This window comes from Papio anubis, chromosome 11, assembly GCF_008728515.1.
Source record: "Papio anubis isolate 15944 chromosome 11, Panubis1.0, whole genome shotgun sequence".
NCBI classification, from domain to species: domain Eukaryota; kingdom Metazoa; phylum Chordata; class Mammalia; order Primates; family Cercopithecidae; genus Papio; species Papio anubis.
In genome coordinates this window covers 106,472,881-106,500,148 of record NC_044986.1, presented here as the reverse complement: position 1 = coordinate 106,500,148, position 27,268 = coordinate 106,472,881, and the positions used below count along the sequence as shown (strand labels likewise).

The 27,268-nt window shown below is 35.4% G+C and overlaps 1 protein-coding gene and 1 long non-coding RNA gene across 2 annotated transcripts in view; one reads left to right on the top strand and one right to left on the bottom strand.

The window, feature by feature from the left end:
• The window catches only part of LOC110744203, a 54,370-nt gene extending 29,164 nt beyond the window's left edge, over window positions 1-25,206 (bottom strand). The window contains exons 1-2 of the long non-coding RNA XR_002524535.2: window positions 25,118-25,206; window positions 22,273-22,400 (exon numbers count right to left, since the gene is read on the bottom strand). This is a non-coding gene — a long non-coding RNA (uncharacterized LOC110744203). The remainder of the gene's footprint in view (window positions 1-22,272; window positions 22,401-25,117) is intronic.
• The window catches only part of MALRD1 (MAM and LDL receptor class A domain containing 1), a 682,023-nt gene that overhangs the window by 507,484 nt on the left and 147,271 nt on the right, over window positions 1-27,268 (top strand). The window contains exon 33 of the mRNA XM_031652710.1: window positions 20,592-20,793. Within this exon, the coding sequence (XP_031508570.1) occupies window positions 20,592-20,793 (202 nt within the window). The remainder of the gene's footprint in view (window positions 1-20,591; window positions 20,794-27,268) is intronic.

The following is a 27,268-nucleotide window of genomic DNA, read 5'->3' as shown; positions in this document are numbered from 1 at the left end:
GTATGGAAAAGGGCTGGAATCTGGTGGGTAGGAGGAGACCGAAGTGAAAGTGAAACTTGATGTCTTCTTTCAGGTCGCTATTACCAAATACCATTGACTGGGTGACTTATAAACAACATAAATTTATTTCTTCTAGTTCTGGAGGCTGGGAAGTCCAAGATCAAGGGAATGGCAAGTTTAATATCTCACCAGACCTTTTCTGTGACTTCACATGATGGAAAAGGCAGGAGAGCTCTCTTCTCTCTCTCCTTTTTCTCCTCCCTCCTCTTTCTCTAGATATTCACAAGGCTGGCTGCATGTATTCAGACATCATCTTTCTCAGAGGGGCTTCCTTATCAGTTGATATAAAATACCTCTCTCAGCGGAAGATGAGTAATCACTTATCAAGGGAAACTGATTTTTTTTTTCCAGAGAACTATATCACAAATGGAAAGTTTCATAGCTACCTGTGTTGTTGTTTGTCATTTCTCTTACTTGACTTCAGTCTCTTTATAATGGCACTAATCACATTCATGAGGTCTCCCCCTTCATGATCTTATCCCTCCTATAGGCCCTACCTTCTAATACCATCACCTTCGGGATTAGGATTTCAACATATGAATCTTGGGGAGTAATATTCAGTCCATTGCACGGGAGAAAAGTGAAGATAATTTCAGAAGTCCAGGGCCACAAAGATGTGGCTTGATTTAAAATGCAATATAAAGATAAACTGAAAACCAGTGTCTATAAATAATGCAGAGGACTTAGATCTTCACTGACATTTAAGATAATTTTCTAAATAAAGCATATCTAAATTTTATTAGCATATTAATGAAGTGAATGATGTAAAGCAAAAGCAATCAACTATTTGTATAGTTGATGAGATCAGGGTGAAATTCAGTTATGATTTTCCTATTATGTTTTAGGATAAAAAGCCAAACTATGCTGATTTATCTCAGCCTTCAAAGTAGAGGGCTGCATAAAGAAAATATTTTATAGAAATTAGGAAGACTTCAATATCTTTTCATTGTAAATGACTGATAATCAGAATAATAAAATGTTCACATAGGCATCAATATCCTTCAATTAAAGGCTGAAGGAATTAGGGAACAATGCTAATTTGTACTTACTTAATAATTGCTTTATTTTCTAGTAATGACAAACCAGAAGAACTTACAAAGATCAGTTTCTTTCTGTCTTTCAATTACCTACTTACATGTCAAATTAAAAGCACTCTTTAAAATGATGTGGTCACTTTTTGATCCACCTTGCCAAAAGAGCCCTGAATGAAACCAAATTAATTTCCCATTATATTATTTAATTACAGTTATTCAGCTTCCTACCTTCTGTCTTGTTTTGATGTTTAATGCTATCTCAATTGAATTGGTCTATAAAAAGCAGTTAATTTGGCACTGGACAAGATGATTTCTCTAAAAATAACTAATATATTTTATTACTCCAGACTTATTTTTAAAGAAATAAAAGGAAAATGAATAGGTAACTCACAATTTATCTTTCGTAATTTTTTGTACTTCATATAAATTTCTAATTGCTCATGGGAAAAAAAAGCTACTTTCTAAAACTTCCATGATAACAGATAAGTATATATATACACATATATATATATTTTCATATACATATACATGTATATATATGAATGGGATTCCAGAAACCAATTGTTCGTATTTCAGAACAAGTAGCCTATGGTGTTGAAATAGTCTCTATCTTAGATTTCAGGTGTTCTTAGGCCCCAATAAGTTTCAGTAAAACCCATAGGATAAGATATTTAGCATGTAAATGTTCCAGTTCAGAAAACCATTATTGTTGTGAGCTGGTGCTATTGAGTTTTGTTTTGTTTTATTTCAATGTAATATTTAGGAAGATAGTAAAAGCAGAGAAAAAAAACAGAATAATATCAGTCAGACTTAATAATATCAGATGATTACAATATGCCATACACCAAAGTCCTTTATCATAAATTAATCAATCTGATTTTCACACCCTCCAACGAGGCAAGTACTGACATTGTCGATATTTTAACAGATAAGGCAAATGAGATAGACAAAGCTTCAGGAATTTGTCCAAGGTCATAGAGCTGGGCAGGTTTTCCCACATGGCCTATCTCTACTCTATGCTTATAACTACTGCGCTTTTCTGCCTTTCAGAATTAGAGGGCTATTTTATGATATATTTAGGGTTTGCATTTTCATTATTCAAAACTGTCTTATATTTTCTACCAGTAGTTGATAAAATTTAATTCTTTAAAAGGTATTTTACATATTTCGTGTTCTGCGTATTATACTTTTCAGTATACATTTGGTTGGAATTATAAATTTTACAAAATGGCATCATGGTAGCTTAGTTAGATGTGTCCCCAAATGCTTAGTGTGTGTGAGTTTAGTATGGGGGATGCTGTAAGTATTTGTTTTACCAATAGTTGCCTATAAGATATGCCATGCAATCCTTTTGTTCTGTTGCTTTGTTTTTTAATTTTTTATATTTTTGAGACGGGGTTTCACTGTCACCCAGGCTAGAGTGTAGTGGTGCAGTCTTCACTCACTGCAGTCTCGACCTCCTGGGCTCGAGTTATCCTCCCACGTAAGCCTTCCCAGTAGCTGGGACTACCAGCATGCGCCACCACATCCAGCTAATTTGTTTTTTGTTTTGTTTTGTTTTGTTTTTTTGTGTGTGTGCAGTGATGGGGTTTTGCCATGTTGACCAGGCTGGTCTTGAACTCTTGAGCCCAAGTGATTTTCCCACCTTGGCCTCCCATAGTGCTCGGATGATAGGTGTGAGCCACACGCCCAGCGTGTTCTGCTGCTTGAGATGGTTAACTTTTGAATGAGCTGCTCAAGGTCAAGGGCCACCAAGACTGTATCTTCTTTGTCAAACTCACTGAGGGCCCTTCTGGTCGATTTTGTAATCATCTAGAATTTGTCATTAGATCTACAGTTGTCCTTTTAGAATTGGCAGACGTTTCTGGAACCCATTCTTTAGGCTAGTGCAAGAGGAAATTCTATTCCCTGTGATGATAGCAGACATCTCATCATCCTAATAGGAAGTTTAGCAGAGAAGAAAAAGAGTCTTACCCCTACTCAGCCTCTCTTGAATGCAGAATGACTGTGGGCCCTCTGGGGTGTGGTGCAGAGACATGTGGCACCCACAGTGGAAGGTCTTTGAGTTAGTAAGGCTTTTGATATATCATTCAACAACGATTCTCACAACCCATAATGGATAACACAGCAAAAAATATGAATAATGAACCAATGAAATATGGCACATAGCGAGTTTCTAATAATAGAGGAAATGCATTGATACTTACGTTCCCTTAATCAGGTACTAGGTTGTCATTTATTGCAGTGAAGTAATAATTTAGAAAATGATAACCCTTGTTACTTAGCTGCTGAAAAGGCTCTGGTTATTCCCATGAGATGTGACCATACAGATTAGGACCCAGCCCATCTCACAGTTATCACTTGTGCTGCAGAAATTTCTCCAGGCATATGTCGAGTGAAAAGAGAAGTAGAAAAAAGAACTTGAAGTTTCAATAGCAAAAAATATGTGAAGTTGAATATTCACTTATATTTACGAAAAACATATATTTTCAGAAATTAAAATTGGAAGGCCGGGCACAGTGGCTCATGCCTGTATTCCCGGCACTTTGGGAGGCTGAAGCAGGAGGATTGCTTGATGCCAGGAATTTGAGACCAGCCTGGGCAACATGGCAAGACCTTGTCTCTTTAAAAATAAAAATGTATTCAGGATAAAAAAATGAAAGGAATTAAGTGGGTGCTAGTTTGTATAACATATGCTTAAGGCAATATAAACATCAGGACTTTTTGTTGTGTTTCTTTTATTATTGACACTGTAAAAATGCATTCTTATGAAAGTTATTGAGTGGCATTATCAGTATGTTGTCTCTAATTTTATTCATTTTCAAAGTACATTTTAACTAATTTTCTAGACTAACCAGTTCTCTTTCATTCTTGTTTATGCTGAACTTCATGGCCAGTGTTTTTACAAGTGGTGTTAAATTGCTTATCAATGGTAGCTTTGGAGAATCATATTAGATAGTATTTAAGAGACATATGCAATTATCCACATGCCTAAAAGGTAGGGAGATGTGTGTAGAAGTTTTTAAGCATACTTAACAAATTTATAAATAGACTTGCAGAAAACCTAGATTATACCTTAAATCTGAGCATGCCTTACTATTTTCAGCAGAAACATGAAAAGTAATGTTCTAGGGCAGTAGCTCTTAATGTATCACTCATCCTGGCACATTGAAATAATTTGTACAATATGACATGAGTAATGTGTTATAGCAATAGTTAAAATGAAGCAAGATATTTTTTAATGATTTCTTTTTCTCTTTGTAAAGAATAGATTCAAGTTTCTCCCTCTATAATATCAATGTTTTCTATTTTAATCTAATACGTTTTATTGAATAGCAGAAAAAGGCAAGGTTTGGTCTGGTGTGCCAGAGACACTTAGGATCCTGCAGCAGGGTACATTTAGAAGTGTGTCAAGCATACAAACATGATCTATCACATAGTAAGAATCACCAGCTCATATTAACACCTTAGCAAAGATGGTTGAATAGGTCTTGATAGCAAAGAGATACTCTGACAGCTGTGCCAGAGTAAACCTTGCTAAAATGTACTATGTGTCTTCCATTGTTAATAATAGAAAATATAAACCATAGGATGGCAAAAAAAAAAAAAAAACACTGCTATTAAGTTTGCTATTGAAATATAAATTAGGCAGGATGGGAAAGCACCACACAAAATGCAAAGGTCGACACTCAAGAGAAAGAGCTAATCTAATTTGACCTTCAAAGTAGACTTTCCTTTCACAATATAATAAAAGTAGAAAAATAAAAGTGAACTCAACTTGAAGAGTTATGCAACTAAAAATTAAAATCAAGTCACAGTTTTAAGACAGAGGCATGGGAATTTGCAAAAGAAGGTCTTTCTTACCCCTGACTACAGATGGACTAGGTGCAAAGTCATCTTGAGAAAGAACCTAAATCAGCTTCACTTGGAAGTCTGGATCTGGAGCTGAATATTATTTCTTTATAAAGACCATTTAATATATGTGAAGCTCAAGTAACTTTTCTTTTACATTTTTATTTCACGAAAGCTACCCACCTTTATTTTACTTACAGAGTCTGAGTTTAATGCCTTGTTTAGGAAACCATTTTCTGTCATAAAATAACAAACTACTTTCATTTGTTTTAATAATTATATAATTTATGATTTTAATAATTATATAATTCTGATTTCTAGTTTTAACTACTTAATCTAGTTATAATTCATTTTTGTTTATGAGTGGTGAGAGGTTAGAATCTTCTGATGGCTTTTTTTCCAAATTGCAGTATAGTTGTTCCAATATCATTGATGTAATTCTTTGTCCTCTCCTGTGGATTGGACCTGCCTCCACTATCATATGGTAAATTTATATACACAGATGTAAATTTTCTTTAAATGTGTGAAAGAATGATAGCTTCTCAGCTGGATACAAAGATAGGTAGATAAATAGATATTAGAAATACAGAGACAAACCATAATCCTCTCTATCCTTACTGTTATTGGCTTAATTTGTCAGTGTAGGAAAAAGGTATTTTAGAAGCCTCCAGTACAATTATAAAAGTGTCTATTTGTCTTTTTGTTTTATCTGTCTTAGAATTTTTTGTGTCGAAGTTATGATGTTGAATGCCTAAAGATTCAGACAGTTATGTCTGTTTGGGGAATTACAACTTTTATCAACAGTAAATGGCCCTCTTTATTCTTTCTCTGGAAATCCTGTATTATTTGTTAGTAAAATGCATGTTCTACTGTCTTCATTTTTTGTCGGATTCATGTAAGAAAATAAAAGAACTTTTATCTGAGCAATGCAAGAGTCCTATTAATTATTACATCCAGGGAGACATTAAACTGAGATAGCAATCACACCCTACTCCCCTGGGTTTTTCTTTTTCCTTTTTTTTTTTTTTTGAGACAGGATCTTGTACTGTCAGGCTGGAGTACAGTGGTGCAATCACAGCTCACTGCAGCCTCAGCTTCCTAGGCTCAAGGCTCAAGCAATTTTCTGGCCTCAGCCTTTCAAGTAGCTGGGACTACAGATGTAAAAATCATGCCCAGCTGAATTGGTTTTTTTTTTTTTGTTTTTTTTTTTTTGAGAGAGAGAGAGATGGGGTCTCATTATGTTGCCTAGGCTGGTCTCCAACTCCTGGACTCAAGCTATCCTCCTGCCTCAGAATCCCAAAGTGCTGAGATTACAAGCCTGAGCCACCATACTAGGCTTACTCCCCGTTTTGAGTTATGTATTTCTCTCTTCAAACTGCTTGTGATTGCCCCACGCATCTATAAATCAACCTAATAATGCCACACCAGACACTGTAACCCACACCCTGTAGCTTCACAATGCATAGCCAATCACTAATCAGTGTTATTTTTGCAAACCAATGGAGAATTCTTGGCAGACAACTTTGTGTCAGCTCGCTCCGTATCCCTATTTTTGCCTTTACAAATCCACTTGTAACTGCTGCTAAATGAAGTGTATATACAGGGCAACTGGAATCTATGCTCCTGGGTTTCCATCCTCAAGCCTGGTCCAAATAAACTCTCTTGTTCACATTAATTTCACCTCACCTTCTTCTTTTTAAATCAATATATATCTTATCTTTATTTTAATTATTCCATGCTTCTTGTCTTTTTTTTTTTTTTTTTTTTTGGAGACGGAGTCTCGCTCTGTCGCCCAGGCTGGAGTGCAGTGGCCGGATCTCAGCTCACTGCAAGCTCCGCCTCCCGGGTTCACGCCATTCTCCGGCCTCAGCCTCCCGGCTTCTTGTCTTTTAATTATTCCATGCTTCTTGTTTTTAGTTATGCCTTTTATAAACAGTATATGGCTGGATTGTTTTTTTTCCACACAATCTGAGCTTCTGGTTTTTTAAATGTATCAATTCAGTCTTTTTATATGTTGTGGTTACGGTTTCATTGTCATATAGATCTTTTGGTTGTGTGTTTTCTACCCCCCCACCCCAACTTGTGTCTTTTTGCTTTATTTTGGGTGTTTTTTTTTTTTTTTTAAGATGGAGTCTCTTGTCACCCAGGCTGGAGTGCAATGGTGTGATCTTGGCTCACTGCAACCTCTGCCTCCTGGGCTCAGATGATTCTCCTGCATCAGCCTCCCATGTAGCTGGGACTACAGGTGTCTGCCACCACACCTGGCTACTTTTTGTATTTTTAGTAGAGACAGGGTTTCACCATGTTGGCCAGGCTGGTCTCGAACTCCTGACCTCAAGTGATTCACCCACCTAGGCCTCCCAAAGTGCTGGGATTACAGACGTGAGTCACCACACCATGCCTACTTGAGTCTTTAGATGGATTGGTTAGATTTCTTTTGTTCTTCCTTATTCCCAGTTAGTTAGTTTTACTTGCTGTGCCTTTTTTTTTCTAAAGTGGACACAATTTTTATTGTCTATTAAAGTATTTATTATGAATGAAAATTAATAACCTACCTACCACCCACTAAAAGTAGATCTTTGGCAAGATTTGATTGGCCTGAATCATCCTCCCTAAAAGTTCTATGACTTATTAAAATTGTCTGGAACTAAAGTGTAAAAAATTTCCCTACATTCTTGGCAATCATATTCATAAAAATGACCAAGATCTCTCTTCAGTTTTTCAATTCACAGAGTATTATCATCAAGTAAAACTATGCATTTTACTGGATGATAATATCAAGCAGTGGGCAAGTTATCTTTGCTTACCACTCTTTATTAATGCCTATGCAATCTACTATATTGGATTCTTTTTGTTTGATATGCGTATTAGCTTGCTAGAGTTACCATAACAAGATACCATAGACTAGATGGCTTCAACAATAGAAATATATTTCCTTATAGTCATGGAGGCTGGAGGTCCAAGATCAAGGTGTCAGCAGGTATGGGTTTTTCTGAGGCTTCTTCCTTGACTGGTCACTGGTCACCTTTCCACTGTCCTCAGCAAGGTCTTCCCTCTGTGTAGGCATATCTATCCCTCATGTTTCTTCTTATGTCTTAATTTTTTTTTATAAGGGCATCATTCACATTGGATTAGGGCCTATCTTAACAGCCTCATTATAACTTAACGAGGCCCTGTCTCAAAATACAGTCACGCTCTGAGGTTCTGTGGTTTAGGGTTGCAACATACAAACTTTAGGGGAACACATTCATCCTGTAACAGTATATTTTCCTCATATGCATTTCAGATAAGTGCAAAATGCTAACCTTTTGAGTTCCTGATTGAAAAAAACAATCATGTGTCTATATTGGAAAGATTGGTTGGGTATAGATTTCTAGCTGAAAATTATTTTTCCTTACGTAATTGAAGATGTGGCTGCACTGCATGCTAATATCCAGTACCTGCCTACCTTTTAGAAGACTGATGTCTGTCTGATTATTTCTCCTTCAGGATTTTTACACTACCTACTTTTCCTCATAAGTGAATAAAATGTTCTTTTTATTCCCTGGAATCCATAAATTTTCCTGGAAATTTAATGAGCCCTCATCATTTGTCACCTTAGGGAGATTTTCCTCTGTAATTTACTTGGTTATCTCCTTCAAGGAAAACTATTAGACAGATCTGCAAACTTCTGGACCTTTCCCCACCAACCCCTCACATAAATTCACAACGTTTTCAGCTTTTAGTCCTCTGGCACTGTGGTCTTGGACAATAACATCTTTCAGTTTTCCAATTCACTTTTTGGTATTTAATCTGGGTCAGTTCTGCTGTTCAGTCTCTCTCTGAGGGTTTTATTTTTACAATCATACTGTTAATTTCCAAGAACTCTGAATGCTTCCCCCCTTTCATGTTTGCCTGTTAGATATGACTGACACCCAAATCTCTCAAGGAAGTTAATTTTATTTCTTTCTTCATTTTCCCATTGGTTCTATTAACTGTCTTCCCCATGGTGTTCAGTATTCTGTTTAGTGTAGAGTTTCTGTTTTACAGTTTTTCACAACTGTCTGGTTACTTAGTATTAGTGTTCTATTTCTATAGATAGATGAGTCTACACTGAATATTATTACTATATGTGTTTTATCTTCTCCCACCAAGTAAGAAATTTCCTTTCCCTAACAGTGAATATGCATTCTGATTCAGGATCTCTGGTTTCATAATGCTCTGATGTAAAGGACTAGCTGTTTTCTAGTGTGTTTATGTTTATGATGTATTGTTAGCTTGTTTATGTGTTGAAGGAGGTACACGTATTTTTATGGCAGTCATAAGGGACATTGCATCATTTCTCTGGTCTCAGTACGAACTCTTGGAAACTCCTATGTTGGAGCTCCGTTTCAGCAATATTTACCCATCTTGTCTGTTCTGGGTACGAATGCTAGAATCAGCAACTCCTAACCCAAGGAATCAGCCTGGCTCTTCTGGAGTCCTTGGATTAATTACCAGATGGTGACGTATACACGGCTCCTTCTCTTTAGTCTTCGTCTCTTTGAGTTATTCCAGAATTTGGCTAGAACAGTTCACATTTTTGTCATTGGTACTGATCTTTTCTTTTACTTGTAGGTGTTTCCAAATGCCTCAGTTCTGTTTATGTATTTTCATCAAACAGTTTCCATTTGATTTAAAACTTCCAGAAAGTCCTAACTATTTTTGTAAGCTGGTACCTGTGATCCTGATTTTCCTGTGCTTCTGTGGATTTATGTCAGTGTTTTTCCTGTCTTTCCAGTGGAACATTTTTGGAGAGTATAGGTAAGTGTGTGTTTCAGTTAGCTATCAGACAGAAATGATTTTTCTAAATATTTACAACTTTTGAAGAACCTAATAAAAGAACAGTAATTCAGCTCAGAAATTCATTTTTTCTCCATTTGCTGCCTTGCAGTGTAAATTTTCCTTCAATTTGAGGGAAGGTATTTTGAAGGCATTCTGAAGGTGGTCTGTGTAGTGATATTGTTCATTGAGAGAAAAGCCTGTAAGTGTCAGGCTAACTAACATTAAATGCTACATGGGTCATTTTGCTAGGAAGAGGTATTTTCTTGGTGCTCTATTTCTGATTACTCCTATTTCTAGTTACTTGGTCTCTTTCACATAATGTGATGTTAAAGTTGAAAAGCTAAATACAAATCAGCCATTTCAATTTCCACATCCATAGTAGCTATAAGTTTTTTTCAGTTCTTCCTCCTGTGAGACATTCAGTGATGTTTATTACAAACCAAGTGAGGTGCAAGAAAGACTACCCGACTGGAACACAGGAAACCTGTGTCCAACACCCAGCTTAGAAAGTCACTAAGGATTAGAAACTCAGAAATATCTAAAGCTCTCTGCTTCGCGTCCTTCTTATTTGCAAGTACCTTAGTAATGCTTTAAAAAAAAACCTGAAAAACCTAAAACTACATCTGAAATTATTACTGTTTTAATCCCACAAAAGAATGCCAACTTCTCATAATGAAATTCCCCAGTTACCACTCTCATTATCATGACGTGACTTATCCTTGTATATTAGCTCCTTTTTTTCCACCATAAGATATATATGATATGTAATAGCAATAGTAATAACATGTGCTTAGTGTTGGTACTGAGTTGACATACTTCACTTAAATTTAAACCTAGTAACAGATCTATCAGGGAGCTATAGCATACTTTGTTTTATTGTATTCCATTTTACTGAACTTCACAGATACATATATATATATATATATATATATATATAGAGAGAGAGAGAGAGAGAGAGAGAGAGAGAGTACAAATTGAAGGTTTATAACAAAATTGCATTCAGCAAGTCTATGTATGGCTGCTATTTTCCCAATAGCTTGTGCTCGCTTTGTGTTTCTGTGTCACATTTTGAAAATTCTCCCAACATTTCAAGCTTTCTTCTTATCACTATACTTTTTTGTGTGTGTGTGACAAAGTTTCCCTCTTGTTGCCCAGGCTGGAGTGCAATGGCACAATCTCAACTCACTGCAACCTCCACCTCCCAGTTCAGGCAATTCTACTGCCTCAGCCTCCCAGCTAGCTGGGATTACAGGCATGCGCCACCACCCTTGGCTAATTTTGTATTTTTAGTGGAGATGGGGTTTCACCATGTTGGTCAGACTGATCTCGAACTCCTGACCTCAGGTGATCTGCCCCCTCTGCCTCCCAAAGTGCTGTGATTACAGGCGTGAACTACCACGTCTGGCCTACTTGAGTCTTTAGATGTGTTGGTTAGATTTTCTTTGTTCTTCCTTATTCCCAGTGTTTATAAGTTTTAATTGCTGTGTCTTTTTTTCTAAAGTGGACATCATTTTTATTGTCTATTAAATTATTTGCATACTATGAATGAAAATTAATTGCACACTTGTAACTTACCACCCAAGTAAAAGTAGATCTTTGGCAAGATTTGATTGGCCTGAATCATCCTCCCTAACAGCTCTATGACTTACTAAAATTGTCACCATGCCTGGCCTCATTATATTTCTTATGGTGATCTGTGGTCAGTGATCTTTGATGCTACTATTGTATTTTTTTTCTGGGGTGTTATGAACTGTAATATAAAATGGTGAATACAATTGATAAATACTGTGTTTTTTCTGACTGCTAGATTGACCTGTGGATCCCTTGTCTCTCTCCCTCTCTTCGGGCCTTCCTATTTCCTGAGACAAGACCACATCAAAATTAGGCCAACACTTAAAGGCCAATGGTCTTTAAGTGTTCAAGTGAAAGGAAGAACAGCACTTCTCTCACGTTAAATCAAAAGCTAGAAATGATTAAGCTTAGTGAGGAAACCATATCGAAAGGTGAGATAGGCTGAAAGCTAGACCTCTTGCTCCAAATAGCTAGTCAAGTTGGGGATGCAAGGGAAAAGTTCGTGAAGGAAGTTAAAAGTGCTACTCCAGTGAACATGCACATGATCACGAAGCAAAACAGCCTTAGTGCTAATATGGAGAAAGTTTAAGTGGTCTGGATAGAAGATCAAACCAGCTGCAATATTCCCTTAAGCCAAAGCCTAATCCAGAGCAAGACCCAACTCTCTTCAGTTTTATGAAGGCTGAGAGAAGTGAGGAAGCTGTGGAAGAAAAGTTGGAAGCTAGTAGAGGATGATTAGTTCATGAGATTTAAGGAAAGGAGCCACCTGCCTAACATAAAAGTACAAAGTGAAGCAGAAAGTGCTGACGAAGTGCTCGATAAAGCAGCAGCAGGGTTTGAGAGGATTGATTCCGATTTTGAAAGAAGTTCTCCTGTGGGTAAAATACCATCAAATAGCATCATTTGCTACAGAGAAATCTTTTGAACAAGGAAGAGTCGATCATGCAGCAAACTTATTGTCTTACTTTAAGAAATTGCCACAGCCACTCCAGCCTTCAGCAATCACCACCCTAATCAGTGAGCAGCCCAACAAGGCAAGACCCTTCACCAGCAAGAAGGTTATGAACCGAAGGCTGAGATGGTCATTAGCATATTTTAGCAATAATATATTTTTAAATTAAGGTATATACATGGCTTTTTGTAGACATACTGCTGTTGAACACTTAACCAACTACAGTGTAGTGTAAACATGACTTTTATATGCTCTGAGAAACCAAAAGATTTGTATGACTCATGTTATTGCAATATTCAGTTTATTGCAGTAGTCTGGAACTGAACTCGCAATATCTTTGAGCTCTGCTTATTAACGTCTTTCATTTAATAGCCATTAAAACTGAAATTTAAAGAGATTAAGTAACTTGGCCTAAAACATTCAATTAATCTGGGAAAAGACAGGATTGGAATCTGGGTCCTAATTCCTATTATGTTGCTCAGCTTTCTGGCTAACAGGTAGGTTAAACATTGGGGGAAAGTTCTATGCTTTTGAAATATAGTAGAGATTAACAGAAATGCCTCCCTATATCACAAATAATCACCAACCAATTTTGGACAGTCCTTTATAGTTTGAAAAAGTATTTCATATATATAAACCCGTTTAATTTGCTTTGAGGTGTTAGGAAGGAAACTGTGGGATTCTTGGTCTTCGTCTTAAATAAGAAAGGTGAAAGGCCGGGCGCGGTGGCTCAAGCCTGTAATCCCAGCACTTTGGGAGGCAGAGACGGGTGGATCACGAGGTCAGGAGATCAAGACCATCCTGGCGAACACGGTGAAACCCCGTCTCTACTAAAAAAAATACAAAAAACTAGCCGGGCGAGATGGCGGGCGCCTGTAGTCCCAGCTACTCGGGAGGCTGAGGCAGGAGAATGGCGTGAACCCGGGAGGCGGAGCTTGCAGTGAGCTGAGATCTGGCCACTGCACTCCAGCCTGGGCGGCAGAGCGAGACTCCGTCTCAAAAAAAAAAAAATAGAATAATTGGAAAAAAAAAAAAAAAAGAAAGGTGAAGAAAAAGATAAGAGTGATCTATTTCCTCAATCTTTAATGACTCAGCTGAATTGTAGATTGTTATTTCATCCTAATTCTGATTGTTCTAAGATTTGTTTTTTATTATTACCCACTCCCCTACTTGCCTATGGTGCATTCTTTATAACATGCCCTAGATTATTTATAATTCAGTGACATCCAAACCCAGAAATTGTGGTGAAGTTTTAGTGCAACAAAGTAATTAAGTTTTTTAAACTTTTTAATTTTAAATTCAGGGGTACATGTGCAGGTTTGTTAAATAGGTAAATGTGTGCCATGGGTTTTTATTATTATTATTTCATCACCTAGGTATTGAGCCAAATAACTAGTACCCATTAATTATTTTTCCTGACTCCCTACCTCCTTCCACCCTCCACCCTCCACCCTCCAATAGGCCCCAGTGTGTGTGGGCTCCCCTCTATGTGTCCACATGTACTCATCATTTCGCTCCCACTTAAGTGTGAGAAAATGCGGTATTTGGTTTTCTGTTCCTGCATTAGTTTCCTGAGGATAATGGCTTCCAGCTCCATCCATGTCCCTGCAAAGGACATGATCTCATTCTTTTTAATGGCCGCATAGTATTCCATGGTGTCTATGTACCATATTTTCCTTATCCAGTCTATCATTAATAGGGATTTAGGTTGATTCCATGTCTTTGCTACCATTAATAGTGCTGCAATGAACATACATACCTATATGTATGTCTTTATAGTAGAAGGATTTATATTTTGGGGGGTACATACCCCATAATAGGATTGCAGGGTAAAATGCTAGTTCTGTTTCTAGATTTTTGAGGAATCACCACACTGTCTTCCACAATATAAGTGTTCCTTTTTCTCTACAACCTTGTCAGCATCTGTTATTTTTTGCCTTTTTACTGGTAGCCATTCTGACTAGTGTGAGATGATATCTTATTGTGATTTTGATTTGCGTTTCTGTAAAGATCAGTGATTGAACTTTTTTTTTTTTTCATATGATTGTTGGCTGCATGTAGGTCTTCTTTTGAAAAGTATCTGTTCATGTCCTTTACCCATTTTTAATAAGGTTGTTTTTGTTCCTGTAAACTTAAGTTCTTTAGAGATGCTGGATATTAGACCTTTATAAGATGCAAAGTATGCAAATGTTTCCTCACATTCTGTAGGTTGTCTGTTTACTCTGTTCTTTTTGCTTAGGATTGCCTTGGCTATTTGGGCTCTTTTTTGCTTTGTTCTTTTTGTTTGGGATTGTCTTGGCTATTCTGGCTCTTTTTTGGTTCCATATAAATTTTAAAATAGTCTTTTCTAGTTCTGTGAAGAGTGTCAATGGTAGTTTAATGGGACTAGCATTAAATCTATAAATTGCTTTGGGCAGTATGGCTATTTTAATAATATTGCTTCTTCCTATCCATGAGCATGAAATGTTTTTCCATTTGTTTGTGTCATCTCTGATATTTTTCAGCACTGTCTTGTAATTTTCATTGTAGAGATCTTTCACCTCCCTGGTTCACTGTATTCCTAGATATTTTATTCATTTGTTGCTACTGTGAATGGGATTTTATTCCTGGCTCAGCTCTCGGCTTGACTGTTGCTGGTATATAGGAATGCTACTGATTTTTGTATGTTGATTTTGTATCTTGAGACTTTACTGAAGTTGCTTATCAGCTTAAGAAGCTTTTGCACTGAGACAATGGTGTTTTCTAGATGTAGGATCATGTTGCCTGCAAGCAAGGGTAATTTAACTTTCTCTCTTCCTTTTTGGAAGCCTTTATTTCTTTATCTTTCCCGATTGCCCTGGTCTGGACTTTCAGTACTGTGTTGAATAGGAGTGGTGAGAGAGTGCCTCCTTGTCTTGAAGGGGGAACGCTTCTAGCTTTTGCCCATTGAGTATAATATTGCATGTGGGTTTGTTCTATGTGGCTCTTATTATTTTGAGGTATATTCCTTCAATATACAGTTTATTGAGAGTTTTAAACATGAACGGATGCTGAATTTCAATGAAAGCCTTTCTGCATCTATTGAGATACTCATGTGGTTTTGTCTTTCGTTTTGTTTATGCAATGAATCATATTTATTGATTTCTGTATGTTGAATGAACCCTGCATCCTAGGGATGAAGTCTACTTGATTGTGGTAAATAAGCTTTTTGATGTGCTGCCAGATTAGTTTGCCAGTATTTTTTTTTTTTTTTTTTTGAGGATTTTTGCGTTTATGTTCATTGAAGATATTGGCCTGAAGTTTTCTTTTTTTTTTTTTTTTTTGCTGTATCTCTGCCAGGTTTTGGTATCGGGATGATGCTGCCCTAGTAGAATGAGTTAGGGAGGAGTCCCTGCTTTTCAATTTTTTAACTATAGTTTCTGTAGGAATGGTACCAGCTATTCTTTGTACATCTGGTAGAATTCAGCTGTGAATTCATCTCGTCCTAGGATTTTTTGGTTGGTAGGCTATTTATGACTGCTTCAATTTCAGAACTCCTTATTGGCCTGTTTAGGGATTCAGTTTCAGGGTGTATATGTGTACAAATTTATGAATTTCTTCTAGATTTCCTAGTTCATATGCATAGAGGTATTTATAATATTCTGTGATGGTTGTTTGTATTTCTGTGGAGTCAGTGGTAATATCACCCTTATCATTTCTGATTGTTTATTTGAATCTTCTCTCTTTTCTTCTTTATTAGTCTAGCTAGCAACTACCTACTTTATTAATTTTTTTCAAAGTGCAATCTCCTGGATTTGTTGATGTTTTGAATGTTGTGTGTGTGTGTCTCTGTCTCCTTATCTGTAAACAGGGTAAGAACACTACTAACTCTCACAGCAGTACCTGAATAATCCTGGTTTTTATAAGTAGATGGATTTGTCTTTTAAATAAGTTGATGAATTGATTATGGTAGAAACATTTTTTAATTTCAAAAGAAAAAAATTATTTTGTTTTTCTTTTGTTCAGTGTTTGCTTTTGTAAAGAATTAATAGTTACACTATAATAACTTATACACAATAAAAATCAAGTTCTGCTCTCCTGCCCTCCTTCCCCATGTTGCCTCCGGTACACATGTTCAAGCTATGGTCCACAACATTATTTTCTGATAAATATGTTATAACAGTTTGATCTAAGTGTAGATACATTATATTGTACTTGTCCCTAGAAGAAAACAAATTTTAATATGCAAATGTTTATTTATATAATACATAAATGGAAAAAACTATAGTAGGCATACAACCTAATTATGACTTGTAGATGATGATTTCTAGATACTCTCCTACTAGAAATGAATGTTTAAAAGTCCTAAGAAGACTATTTTATTTATATATGTACTCGTGTTCACCTTATTCCATATACTGTACATGGCTATTGACAATCTGGGAATTTAAAGGTGCAGCCCTCAAGAAGCTGCTAAATAACTAAAAACAGAAACAACTGGGCTCTATGGTTGGACAAGGAAAACACTCAGAAAATTTCCAATTTAAAATTTCCTATCAGTAGGAAAATATTAAAAAATAATTTTCTGGGCTGGACACGGTGGCTCACGCCTGTAATCCCAACCCTTTGGGAAGCCAAAGCGGGTGGATCACGAGGTCAGATCAAGACCATCCTGGCTAATGCAGTGAAACCCCATCTCTACTAAAAATACAAAAAAAAAGTAGCCAGGCGTGGTGGCAGGAGCCTGTAGTCCCAGCTATTCGGGAGGCTGAGGCAGGAGAATGGCGTGAACCCGGGAGGTGGAGTTTGCAGTGAGCCGAGATTGTGCCATTGAACTCCAGCCTGGGTGACAGAAAATCCATCTCAAATAATAATAATAATAATAATAATAATTTTCTGCATGTATGGATATGTTTATATATTGAATTTTTCATATATCTCATGTTTTCAATACAATTTAAGTCAAGACATTTGGTTGTGTTATTTTTCTGGTTAATAACCATTATGTCAAAGTATAAAAATATTTTGTTACATCATTTTAAAAAATCCATTTATCATTTCAACAGCTTGTACTGTTTTAAAAAAAATTTTATATTCTTCATAACTAAATTCCCTATTTCTAGTGTTAAATCCCCTACTTAAATTAAAACCTTTTTTGTTATTCAGAAACTGAACAATGTTTAAATTTAGCAAGTTCTCTTTAAGTTTTTAATGTTCTACATTATAAGCAGTAGCTTTGAACATAATATCTTTACATATAATATAACCTTGATGATAACATAAACTGTACTATAATTTAATATTTTTATATATTCTTGGAATCTATATTTTTATGACAAAGATTATGCTAAAATTATTACTTTACATTATAAAATGTTGACAGTTAATATATTACTGGGTCTGTGTTTGACTAAAATTGAAAAAATATTAAAATAGAAATAGCCAAATTCATCCAGCAATTAATTTTTAGAAAACTATTTCAAATAATTATTACTGTGATATGTGTTGCTGTTTTAGTAGAGTATGTTTAATAAATGTAAAATTAGAAACAAATGACTTTGGAATTAATTATTTTTCAAGGAAGTTAGCATGGTGGTTTTTCAAAATTATCGACATTTAAAAGTTATTAAAAATAAACATTTTGTTGAGAGTTATCACACAGAAACCCTCAGAATACAATAATATCAATTCCATTGAAGTACAAAAATATATGCTGTAATTTTAGTTGTTAATGGGCTTCCCATTAGACATAATGAATAAACAACATTATGAGTTCTTAAATAATACTCCTAGTTTTCCTCATTGACCACAGTGACTATGGAATCACTTGCCATAACATGTAATTATTCAATTTAATACACTGGAGGTATTATAAATACATGTTGCTAATGAAATAACCTACAAACTGGCCGAAATTTCATTGAAATAAATAGCGAGTTAGTGAAGTTGACCAGAATTAATTGGGACTAGTGGTAGGGTCAAATAATGGGGTAAGATGTGTTGACATGTATTGGAGAGTTTAATGCTCATGACATGGGGGAGAAAAAGTCATGGTATGATTTTGAGAAGCAGAGTAGGAAGAGAATGGAAGGAAAATGAATTTGACAAGAGCATGTAGGATTGAAGATTTAAAAGACTGAATGCAGAGAGAAAAATAAACTGTAAAACCAATAAAAATAGATACATTAATAAATATGTGCAGAGGTTTGGGAAAAAAAACAAAGTGTTGCAGTTACATTTTCATGTAATTTGGCTTTCTAAAGTAATTTTGCCAGAAAAAAATTTACAAAATAAATATAATAAAGCATTTATTTTTAAGTTACTGTGATATAAACCAAGATTTTTGTAAAACTCAGAGTTCACTTTAATTAGGTTCTGTATAGTACACTCTGTTATCAACAAATTGAATTAGACATTTCACATCTTTTTATTTTTAATTTTTAAGAAATGGAAAAGTAATTGGATAAGCTTGTAAACCAAGTATCCACCAGATGCTGGGGCTGAAGATTCTTTGGGATGAGTGCTTACGTGTCAGACTGGAAGTAGTCAACAGATCCAAATTCCCTTCAGATTGAATCTTAGCTTCTTTTGTTAATTAGAGGATCAACATTAAAAGTATTTTTTTTTTTTTTTTTTGGCTTCAGAAATGTCTCGAGAATCATCTTTTCCAAAATGTCCAATTTGACTTTAGGGTTTAAGTCTCACATTTCAGGTTTCCAAACTTTGGGCAAGTTTTAAATTTTTCTTTAGTTTATAGTCAGCTTGATTTATTTTTGTTTTGTTTAATTTGCATTAACAGCTAGATTTCTGAAATTGATCTTAGATTTCTTTTGTACTTGGGGACACTAGCAACATGCTTAACTTCTGGCTCTGGAATATTTGGTGATTCTTGGTAGTATTTCTGGAATGTCAATTTAATATCATAAAATGTAATAAGATGACTGGTATTCTTTCCTTACAGTATAAATTTTGGATATATTTTTATTTATTTATTTTTATTTTATTTTATTTTATTTCTTTTGAAATGGAGTCTCGCTCTGTCGTCCAGGCTGGAGTGCAGTGGTGCAATCTCAGCTCACTGCAAGCTCCACCTCCTGGATTCACGCCATTCTCCTGCCTCAGCCTCCCGAGTAGCTGGGACTACAGGTGCCCGCCACCATGCCCAGCTATTTTTTTGTTTTCTTTTTGTATTTTTAGTAGAGACGGGATTTCACCATGTTAGCCAGAATGGTCTCTGTCTCTTGACAGATCTGCCTGCCTCGGCCTCCCAAAGTGCTGGGATTACAGGCATGAGCCATTGCACCAGACCATATTTTATAGGATAAGTTAACTGTAGATAAATTTTGACACTAAGAAAACAGTGACACAGTAAGATTTTTTAGTAAGAGGGAGGTCATTGGAAAAATGTACTATTGCAATAGAAGAAAATTAATATCCATGTATTTTCTTTTCTCTGGGTCTTATTTTCCCATGTGAAAAAAAGCATTGTATAACTGATTGCTGAAGTATACTATAAGCCAAATATAAATATATAGAGATATATAGATAGTATTATATATAAGTAATTATATATGGTATGATATATAAATATTACTATATTACCAAATTATATATAACTTTGGTATCTAACTTTAAAATTTAGGTACAAAAAGAGAATATAGAAATATTTCTTTAATCTTATCTTTTTCCTCATTAATTATAAGATGTTTTAAACAGCACTAGAAAATGCCATATTTTTTTAAATTATTTCTGCTGATAAACAAAAATACTAAATCTAGCATGTTTGTTGGTTTCAAAGCTAACTATTTCTCTTTTATTTCTTGTTTGTTGCATTTGTTAGTCACTGAACTATTAAAAAAAGTGCTGAATATCAATGCTAGTTAATCCAGGAAGATTTCCATCTTCAAAATGTTAAAATATTTTCTGCACATTACTGTGGTTTTTAAAATGACTTCTGTAATCTCATATTCATTATCATATTCATGTATTTTGAGGGTCCTCTTTTTCTGCAGTTACAGAACCTTAGTGTAACACAGACAAAGTTCTTTACAATAAAAAAATTGTGTTTATATCTCCTCCAGCTTTTTAAATGCTTAAGACACTTACAGTTTTTTTTTTTATTATGTCCAGTTTGACATACAGAAGTTGATGACAGAAGCAAACAAAGGTCCTACTAACCAAGGAAAATATAACATCCATTGACTCACTTTATAACTCACAATTTCTACAGATAGAAAATACAATAGTCAATATATCGAGCTGTTACATAGCCAGATATTTCATTCTTTCATCAGTCATCTGGATGTCCTGATACTTCTAATATCCAATCATAAAAAGTTGTTTTTTAATGATTTTTAAAGGTGTATACCATTGAAGAATCGGGGCTAAACATCCTGGTGTGGTCAGTGATTGGAAATAAAAGAACGGGATGGACATATGGCTATGTGCCTCTCTCCAGTAACAGTCCATTTAAGGTGGCATTTGAAGCTGATTTGGATGGCAATGAGGACATCTTTATTGCTCTTGATGACATCTCTTTCACCCCAGAGTGTGTGACTGGAGGTAAGTGATTCTTTCAGAAAATGGGAATAAGTATTTATTTTCAGTATCTAAATATACTAAATGTTTGGGAATTTCTGAGGAATTACATTTATTTCCAGGTCCAGTTCTAGTTACACATGGAAAAGAGTCATATATAGTAAGAAGTAAAGTTTATCTGCCCGTGAACTTTGCCATGAAATTTTCATGTCTTGTAGGCAACGAAATAACTTTGCACTAAAGTTGTTTTAGAAACCCTGAGGAAATTTTGTTCGGTGAATGTAGCTTTATTTTCTGCTTTCCTTATTCCCAAAGGTTCACAAGAACTGCACAAGGCAAAGGCCCCCGTGGCTACCTGTTATCTTCCAGACTGTTTTCTCCATCTGTATTGACCTTTCCCCTTCCCCAGGCCACGTTCCTTCTCCTAACCATTTCTACCATACAAGCTAGAAGGCTCATTCTATTTCAAAAAGAAAAAAAAAAAGTTATATTCTAAACACCTTTTCTTAAAAAGTCACCCCTTTAAATGAAATCTGAATTTCTGCTATTTAAGACGTTCTCCCCTAAGTGGGGCTGTTTGTTCCCTTACTGAGTCTACTCAGTGCCTCTTTTAAAGTTTTTTTTTTTTTTTTTTTTTCCCCTAACACTCCTACTAAAAGGTTTCTTTTCTTTTAAGGCCACACATCTGAATTTTTATTCTTCTCATAGTTTTTCTCTGGATTCTAAATCTTGGGCAATTTCAACTTCAGGTGAGACACCCTATCTAAAACATCAACTTCTCTGAGTCTAATAGGTAGTGCAAACCTGCTTCTGCAATAAATCACTCGCATAGTTACATTCAGGGCCTGAGCATCCCCTTTGAAATCTTAAGGTTAAAAATCTCATATAATCACCACTTTCTCATCTTCATTACTCCTCCAAAGGCTGTTTTCTAGTAACATTAATAATAAGAAAAATATATTCTAGATCATCAAGGCCTCCTGGTTTTTGGGATTCCATAAACAGCCTCTTACTTTTTCACCCAATAATTATAGATTTAATGATTAACACCTTATCCAAATCCATTCACATTCTGAATTTTGAATTCTGTTATGTCCTATTTCTTAAATTTTTCACACAAATTTGAATACTATGTGCCAGGCAATTTGCTAAGCATTTTGCACATATTAATACATTTATTTATCAGCACACTCCTGTAAATAGATTCTAGATATACATTCATATAATAATATGAATAGATCATTCAGCTGATATTCTGCCATAATGGCTTTATGGTAAATAAACTTATTTACAATAAATTATAATTTATTTACAATAAGTAAATCTATTATTGTAAATAGATTCTAGATCTATATTCATATAATAATATGAATAAATTATTCATCCCATATTCTGCCATAATGGCTTTAATCATCTTTGCAGTTGAGGTCATATAACCTCTGAATTTTCCAAAACTGTTGCTAGTCATGCTGATTGGAACCACTAAATGTGCTGGTATCTTACCTTAGCTAGGCCTTTTAGGGCCCCAGACACATGAGTTTCTCATTTCCTGGCACCCATTTTCTCCAGCAATCCTCAAATCCTCCCATTTCTCCCAGGCACATTCTTCACTCTGCTGGTATTCTTGTGTCCTTTGAATAGAAGTAAAGCCATTTTGTGATAAATTCCTTTAATTTCTTCATTTTCACTCCCTAAATGGGCCTGCATCTGCCTCCAAACTCTTTTTTTCACCATTTATCTCAGGAAAAAAAAAAATTCTTCATCTTCCCAAGCATGAATATATATTTTTAGAACATTTGCTTTCTCAACTTCTCTCAGCCATTGCTCCATAAAAGTCTTCTGTAGCTCATGTCTTCAATAACTCTTCTTCCACTCATTCTTGGCTCTGTCTTTTATATATATATATTCCATAATATGTATATATATTATAAAATGTATTATTATATATTATAATATATATTGCTAATTACATTATTATATTACTCATTAGTAACATATATATTAACATGCAGTTCATATATATAATTCTACATACATCATTATATATATTATATATATACTGGAATATATATTTACATATATTTCTTATATATGTTATTCCATATGTATATAATGGAATAATACATATTTATATGTATTTTATGAATTTTGAGCTCCTCAAGAGCAAGAGAAGCTTGAGAGCTTATATTTCATCTCCAGATTCTAACATAGGGCCTAGGAAATGTAGCCTAAGAAATTGCTGTTTTTCAAAATAGCATAATGACAGTGAAAACTGATTGTGTGAACAACAACCTAACATTCACCAAAGTATAAAGGCTCATCTTTCCCAGTATGTTATAGAACAGATTTTACTGTCAAGGACTATTTAAAAAAAAAACAAAACACTGTGACCTTTGGCATTAAACCTTGAACTTTGTCATTTTGTGTAATAAAAGTACCTCTCCCTAGCCCCATTCTCTCCTCCAAAATCCAAAATCTTAAGGCATAGCTTCTGCAGCATGACTTCATTATTGATTCAGGCAGTTGCTTTTAGAAAATCATAAATTAAATCAGCACTCCTAAAACAGGGGTGTACAGATGCCCACAGCAATGTCCTAGGGAGTATGCAATACCACGAAATAAATCCGATGTAATTCATTGGGTTTATCTGAAAATTTTGGGAGAAAAGTTAAATAATTTATTATGTGACATTTGAAGTAAACACAAATCTACTATATAGTGGAATGTCAAAGAGAAAACAGAAAGCTTTAAAGGAATGTGGTCCTTTAGTGCTGTTACTAATGTCCTTTTCCCTGTGGTTTTTGGCACTATTGTGGAAAATTTTGAAAGGTGCCTAATAGATAATTTAGACACTGAACACCTGTGTCATATAATAGACAATATGCATAATATATTGGTGAATATGAAAGTTACAACCAATGCAAGATCTAAATAATACAAGAGTCTATTGTTAAGTGTAGAAAAATGATAAAAGTGTAAAACCAATTTTAATAAGATATCCATCAAAAAAGATATCTATCTATAAATCCTGAAAGATATACAAAATATAATATCTGTCCCTGAAAAATAGAAATATGAATTATTTTTTTTTCTTCATGGTATTTTTCTTCCATGTTTTTAAATGTCTGCTTAAAACTGTGTTGTTTGTAATTGGGAAAAAAATAATGATGTTGCTTTATCAAGTAAAAGTATAATGTCATGATACATATAATTAAGAACCACATATTTTGGGTTAATTATTGTTTTAATCTTGCCCTAAATGAAGTTATTTATTGAAATTATTATAGGGCACTGTTGCATAGATGGATTTATTTCTATTACTTTGAGTCCTGTGTTTTTCCAATAGTTATTCCTGTTAATAATAACTCCTATCTGTGAAACTCTTTGAGAAATGTGAGAACAGATTATAATTAGCTCTTCTTACTTGCCAAGGTTAGGGAACGTCAGGCAGAATAAACGTTATGGGTGAGCTATTCTGCTAGTAGTTCAGGCATCTGATGTTTCACCATTCAGGAGCAAATCTTTATCCTGTGTAAGAATGACTAATCTAGAATTAGTTTATCCTGTGTAAGAATGACTAATCTAGAATTAGTTTTGCCTTAGCGGTTTTTCTTCCAGTTGCCTTAACTTTCCAAATAACAAAGTTAGACAGAAGTTTTCGATGTTCAAGAAGGAAACAAAAATAGCAATTATATATATGCCTCAGAGACATTTGGCAAAAATTATCTTTTAAGTGTTAGTACTTAGCAAGGCAAACTTCATTTCCCAGAAATGCTGGATAAAGGAAGCATTCTTTTTCACATAACATTTAAAATAGGTCAAATTGAGACATTCCTCTTTGAAGTTTCTATTTTATAGGCTAAAAATCTCCAGAATAGGATGCAGTTTACCAGTGAAATATAGTTGTTAAAAAATGCAAGAATTCTTATAGTACAAGACCTACCACAATGAATGTTTACTGAATAAAGCAAGAAACAGAAATTAAATATTTTTTTCAGTATCCATTTATGTGTTCATACTTCAGCCCTTAGGAAATGTGAAAAAGTCTATACCATTAAAACTACTAGCTTTGTTTGTCTTTCCTAAGTAAACACAGACAAGACACAAATGAACCAAGGCACCTGAATTAACAGATAACTTTCTTCGGATCTTATAACAAGACATCCAGATTTGTATGTTGAACATGCCAGCTTTCTGCTCAGGTCCAGATTAACATCTTACGATTGAAAACAGCAAACTCTCAACTTCATTTCAACCTCATATTAGGTGTTTTGTTGTTGTTTTTATCACTCCCACAAACTCCCATAATCGGAAGGAATATAGAACAACATTTGTCACCCCAAGTTACCTGCAGTTTTCTTTCCATGTAGAAGATTCCACTAAAAACAGCAGTCCTATCCCCCACCAACCTTTACCTTCCGCATTATTACTTCTTTGTTCTGCCTTAATTCCTTTACGTTTCCCGGGGCAACATTTTGTAAATGAGATAAACTTGACGAAATAGGAAATCTCCAGAAATTCTGAGTCAGCAGAAGAGTGTGTTTATTTTTATTGCATCTGTTTTCCTTAGCCATGTGAGTTTCCAAGAGAGAAATGTTTTCTGTTTTGCTTCTATCATTTGAAACAAGGAGGATCTCATCTGTCTCTGTGATGAAGAAACATTTTACAGCACTGTTAGGACATGGATACTTTTAAAACTAAATGTGAGGTTGTAAAAATATTTGAAATAACAATGGCTTGAAAATACTGTGTATATCTGTGCCGTTTTGTCAGGAGTTTAATAAGGTGGCAAATACCAACAGACACAACCCTATGGAGATGGCGCCATAGCTAGGAAGTGGATGATTTCCATATAGAAGTTGGCTGGTACACTGGGTAGAATAGTATCTTCTCAAAAATCCATGTTCTTTGCAAGACCTCAGAATATGACCTCATTTAGAAATATGGCCTTTGTGGATGTAATTAAGAAGTGAATTAAGGGCATTTTGGAGTAGGATGGACCCTAATCCAATGTGACCAATGTCCTTAGAAGAAGAGGAGAAAACACACAGAGAATACCATGTGATGAAGGAGGCAGAGATTGGAGTAACTTATCTACAAGTCAGGGAATGCCCAGCATGGTCAGCCAAAAAGATGCTAAGAGAAAGGAGTGGAGCAGCTTCTCCCCAGAGTCTGCAGAGAGAGCAGGGCCCTAGCAACACCTTGAATTCAGACTTCTGGTCTCCACAACTATGGAAGCATCAATGTCTAGTGTTTTCAGCCATCTACCTTGTGTTACTTTGTTACTGTGACAAGTAAACTAATACAACTGGGAGCATTGAAGCCTACTTTATAGTCAAGAACGGGGGGCAAATCTTCATTATGCACTGCTTCCTGTTTGCTTTCTGTCTCTCTTGTTTGCTATCTGGGATGGGACCCCACTGAGCCATGAGCTCTAGATTCTGTACAGCGGGCAGACAACCTTGACCATGGGACATTTTCCTTCTGGATCCTGCCCCAGGTCAAGGTGGTTGGAAACCCTCCCTGGACCTGGAAGCCATTAAGCCTTGGCCTCGCATCACCATGGCCCTCTCCTAGGAGGGACTCAAGGCTGGCATGGCTCTGCATGGCAGGCATGGTGGATCAGGGCACCTGCCCAGCTCAGCCAGTCCCTGGTGCCCCTTCCTCTGAACCAGGTGGTGGCAGCAGCCCTGGGCAGAAGAGACAGCTAGGAAGTGGTCTCATGGAAGCCCAGTGGAGCAGAGAAATGAGAAACAAAGCACATTTCATCCAACTTTAGGCAGGAAAAGCAGAGATTCGCCCCCTGCCTCATTTTCTTTCTCTTCCCAGAATAATCATTAAACTTTTCCCGTGCTCAGCCACCCCCTTCCCCCACAAAAAGAAAAAAAATCTTCATTATGCTATCTTACTACTCATTGGACCTGATTTTTCTCATCCATGAAATGATTATTGTCAGGATTTAGTAATATGCCTTTCCTAAGAGTTGCATTAACCACTTCACGCAAATGAGGAATCATTTTGAAAAACCTATGAATCATTCTTAAGTGACCTAATATATCACTTAATATTCCCCATTGAAACATGCTGCATCTGAAACTCCCTTGGATAAAGGCAGTAAATAACAAGAGGTGCTATGATATGTTCAAACGCTGAGAAAACTCCAGTTTGGGAGATTAACATTATGGGCACTTTCTCCCCTTCCCCCAGTGACTAGGTTTTGTTGTTATTGAATTGAAAGAAAATAGACCTTCAGAGAGTGAATGGAGATTCTAAAGAAAAGAAATGTCATCATAGGGCATCCTTTTTGTCTTGACTTGATAAATATTAGTTAATGGCAAATAGCAAGGTGCCAAACAAAATAAAGAATAAAATTCATAATAAAGTTAAGGGGAGTAGTTCAAATTCTGTTTCACTGCTGAAAAAATAATAGCTCTCACTTCATTAATGAATAGAGACTCCCATTCTTCTTTCGTATCTCTAGGCTGGACTAGCAAGTCCA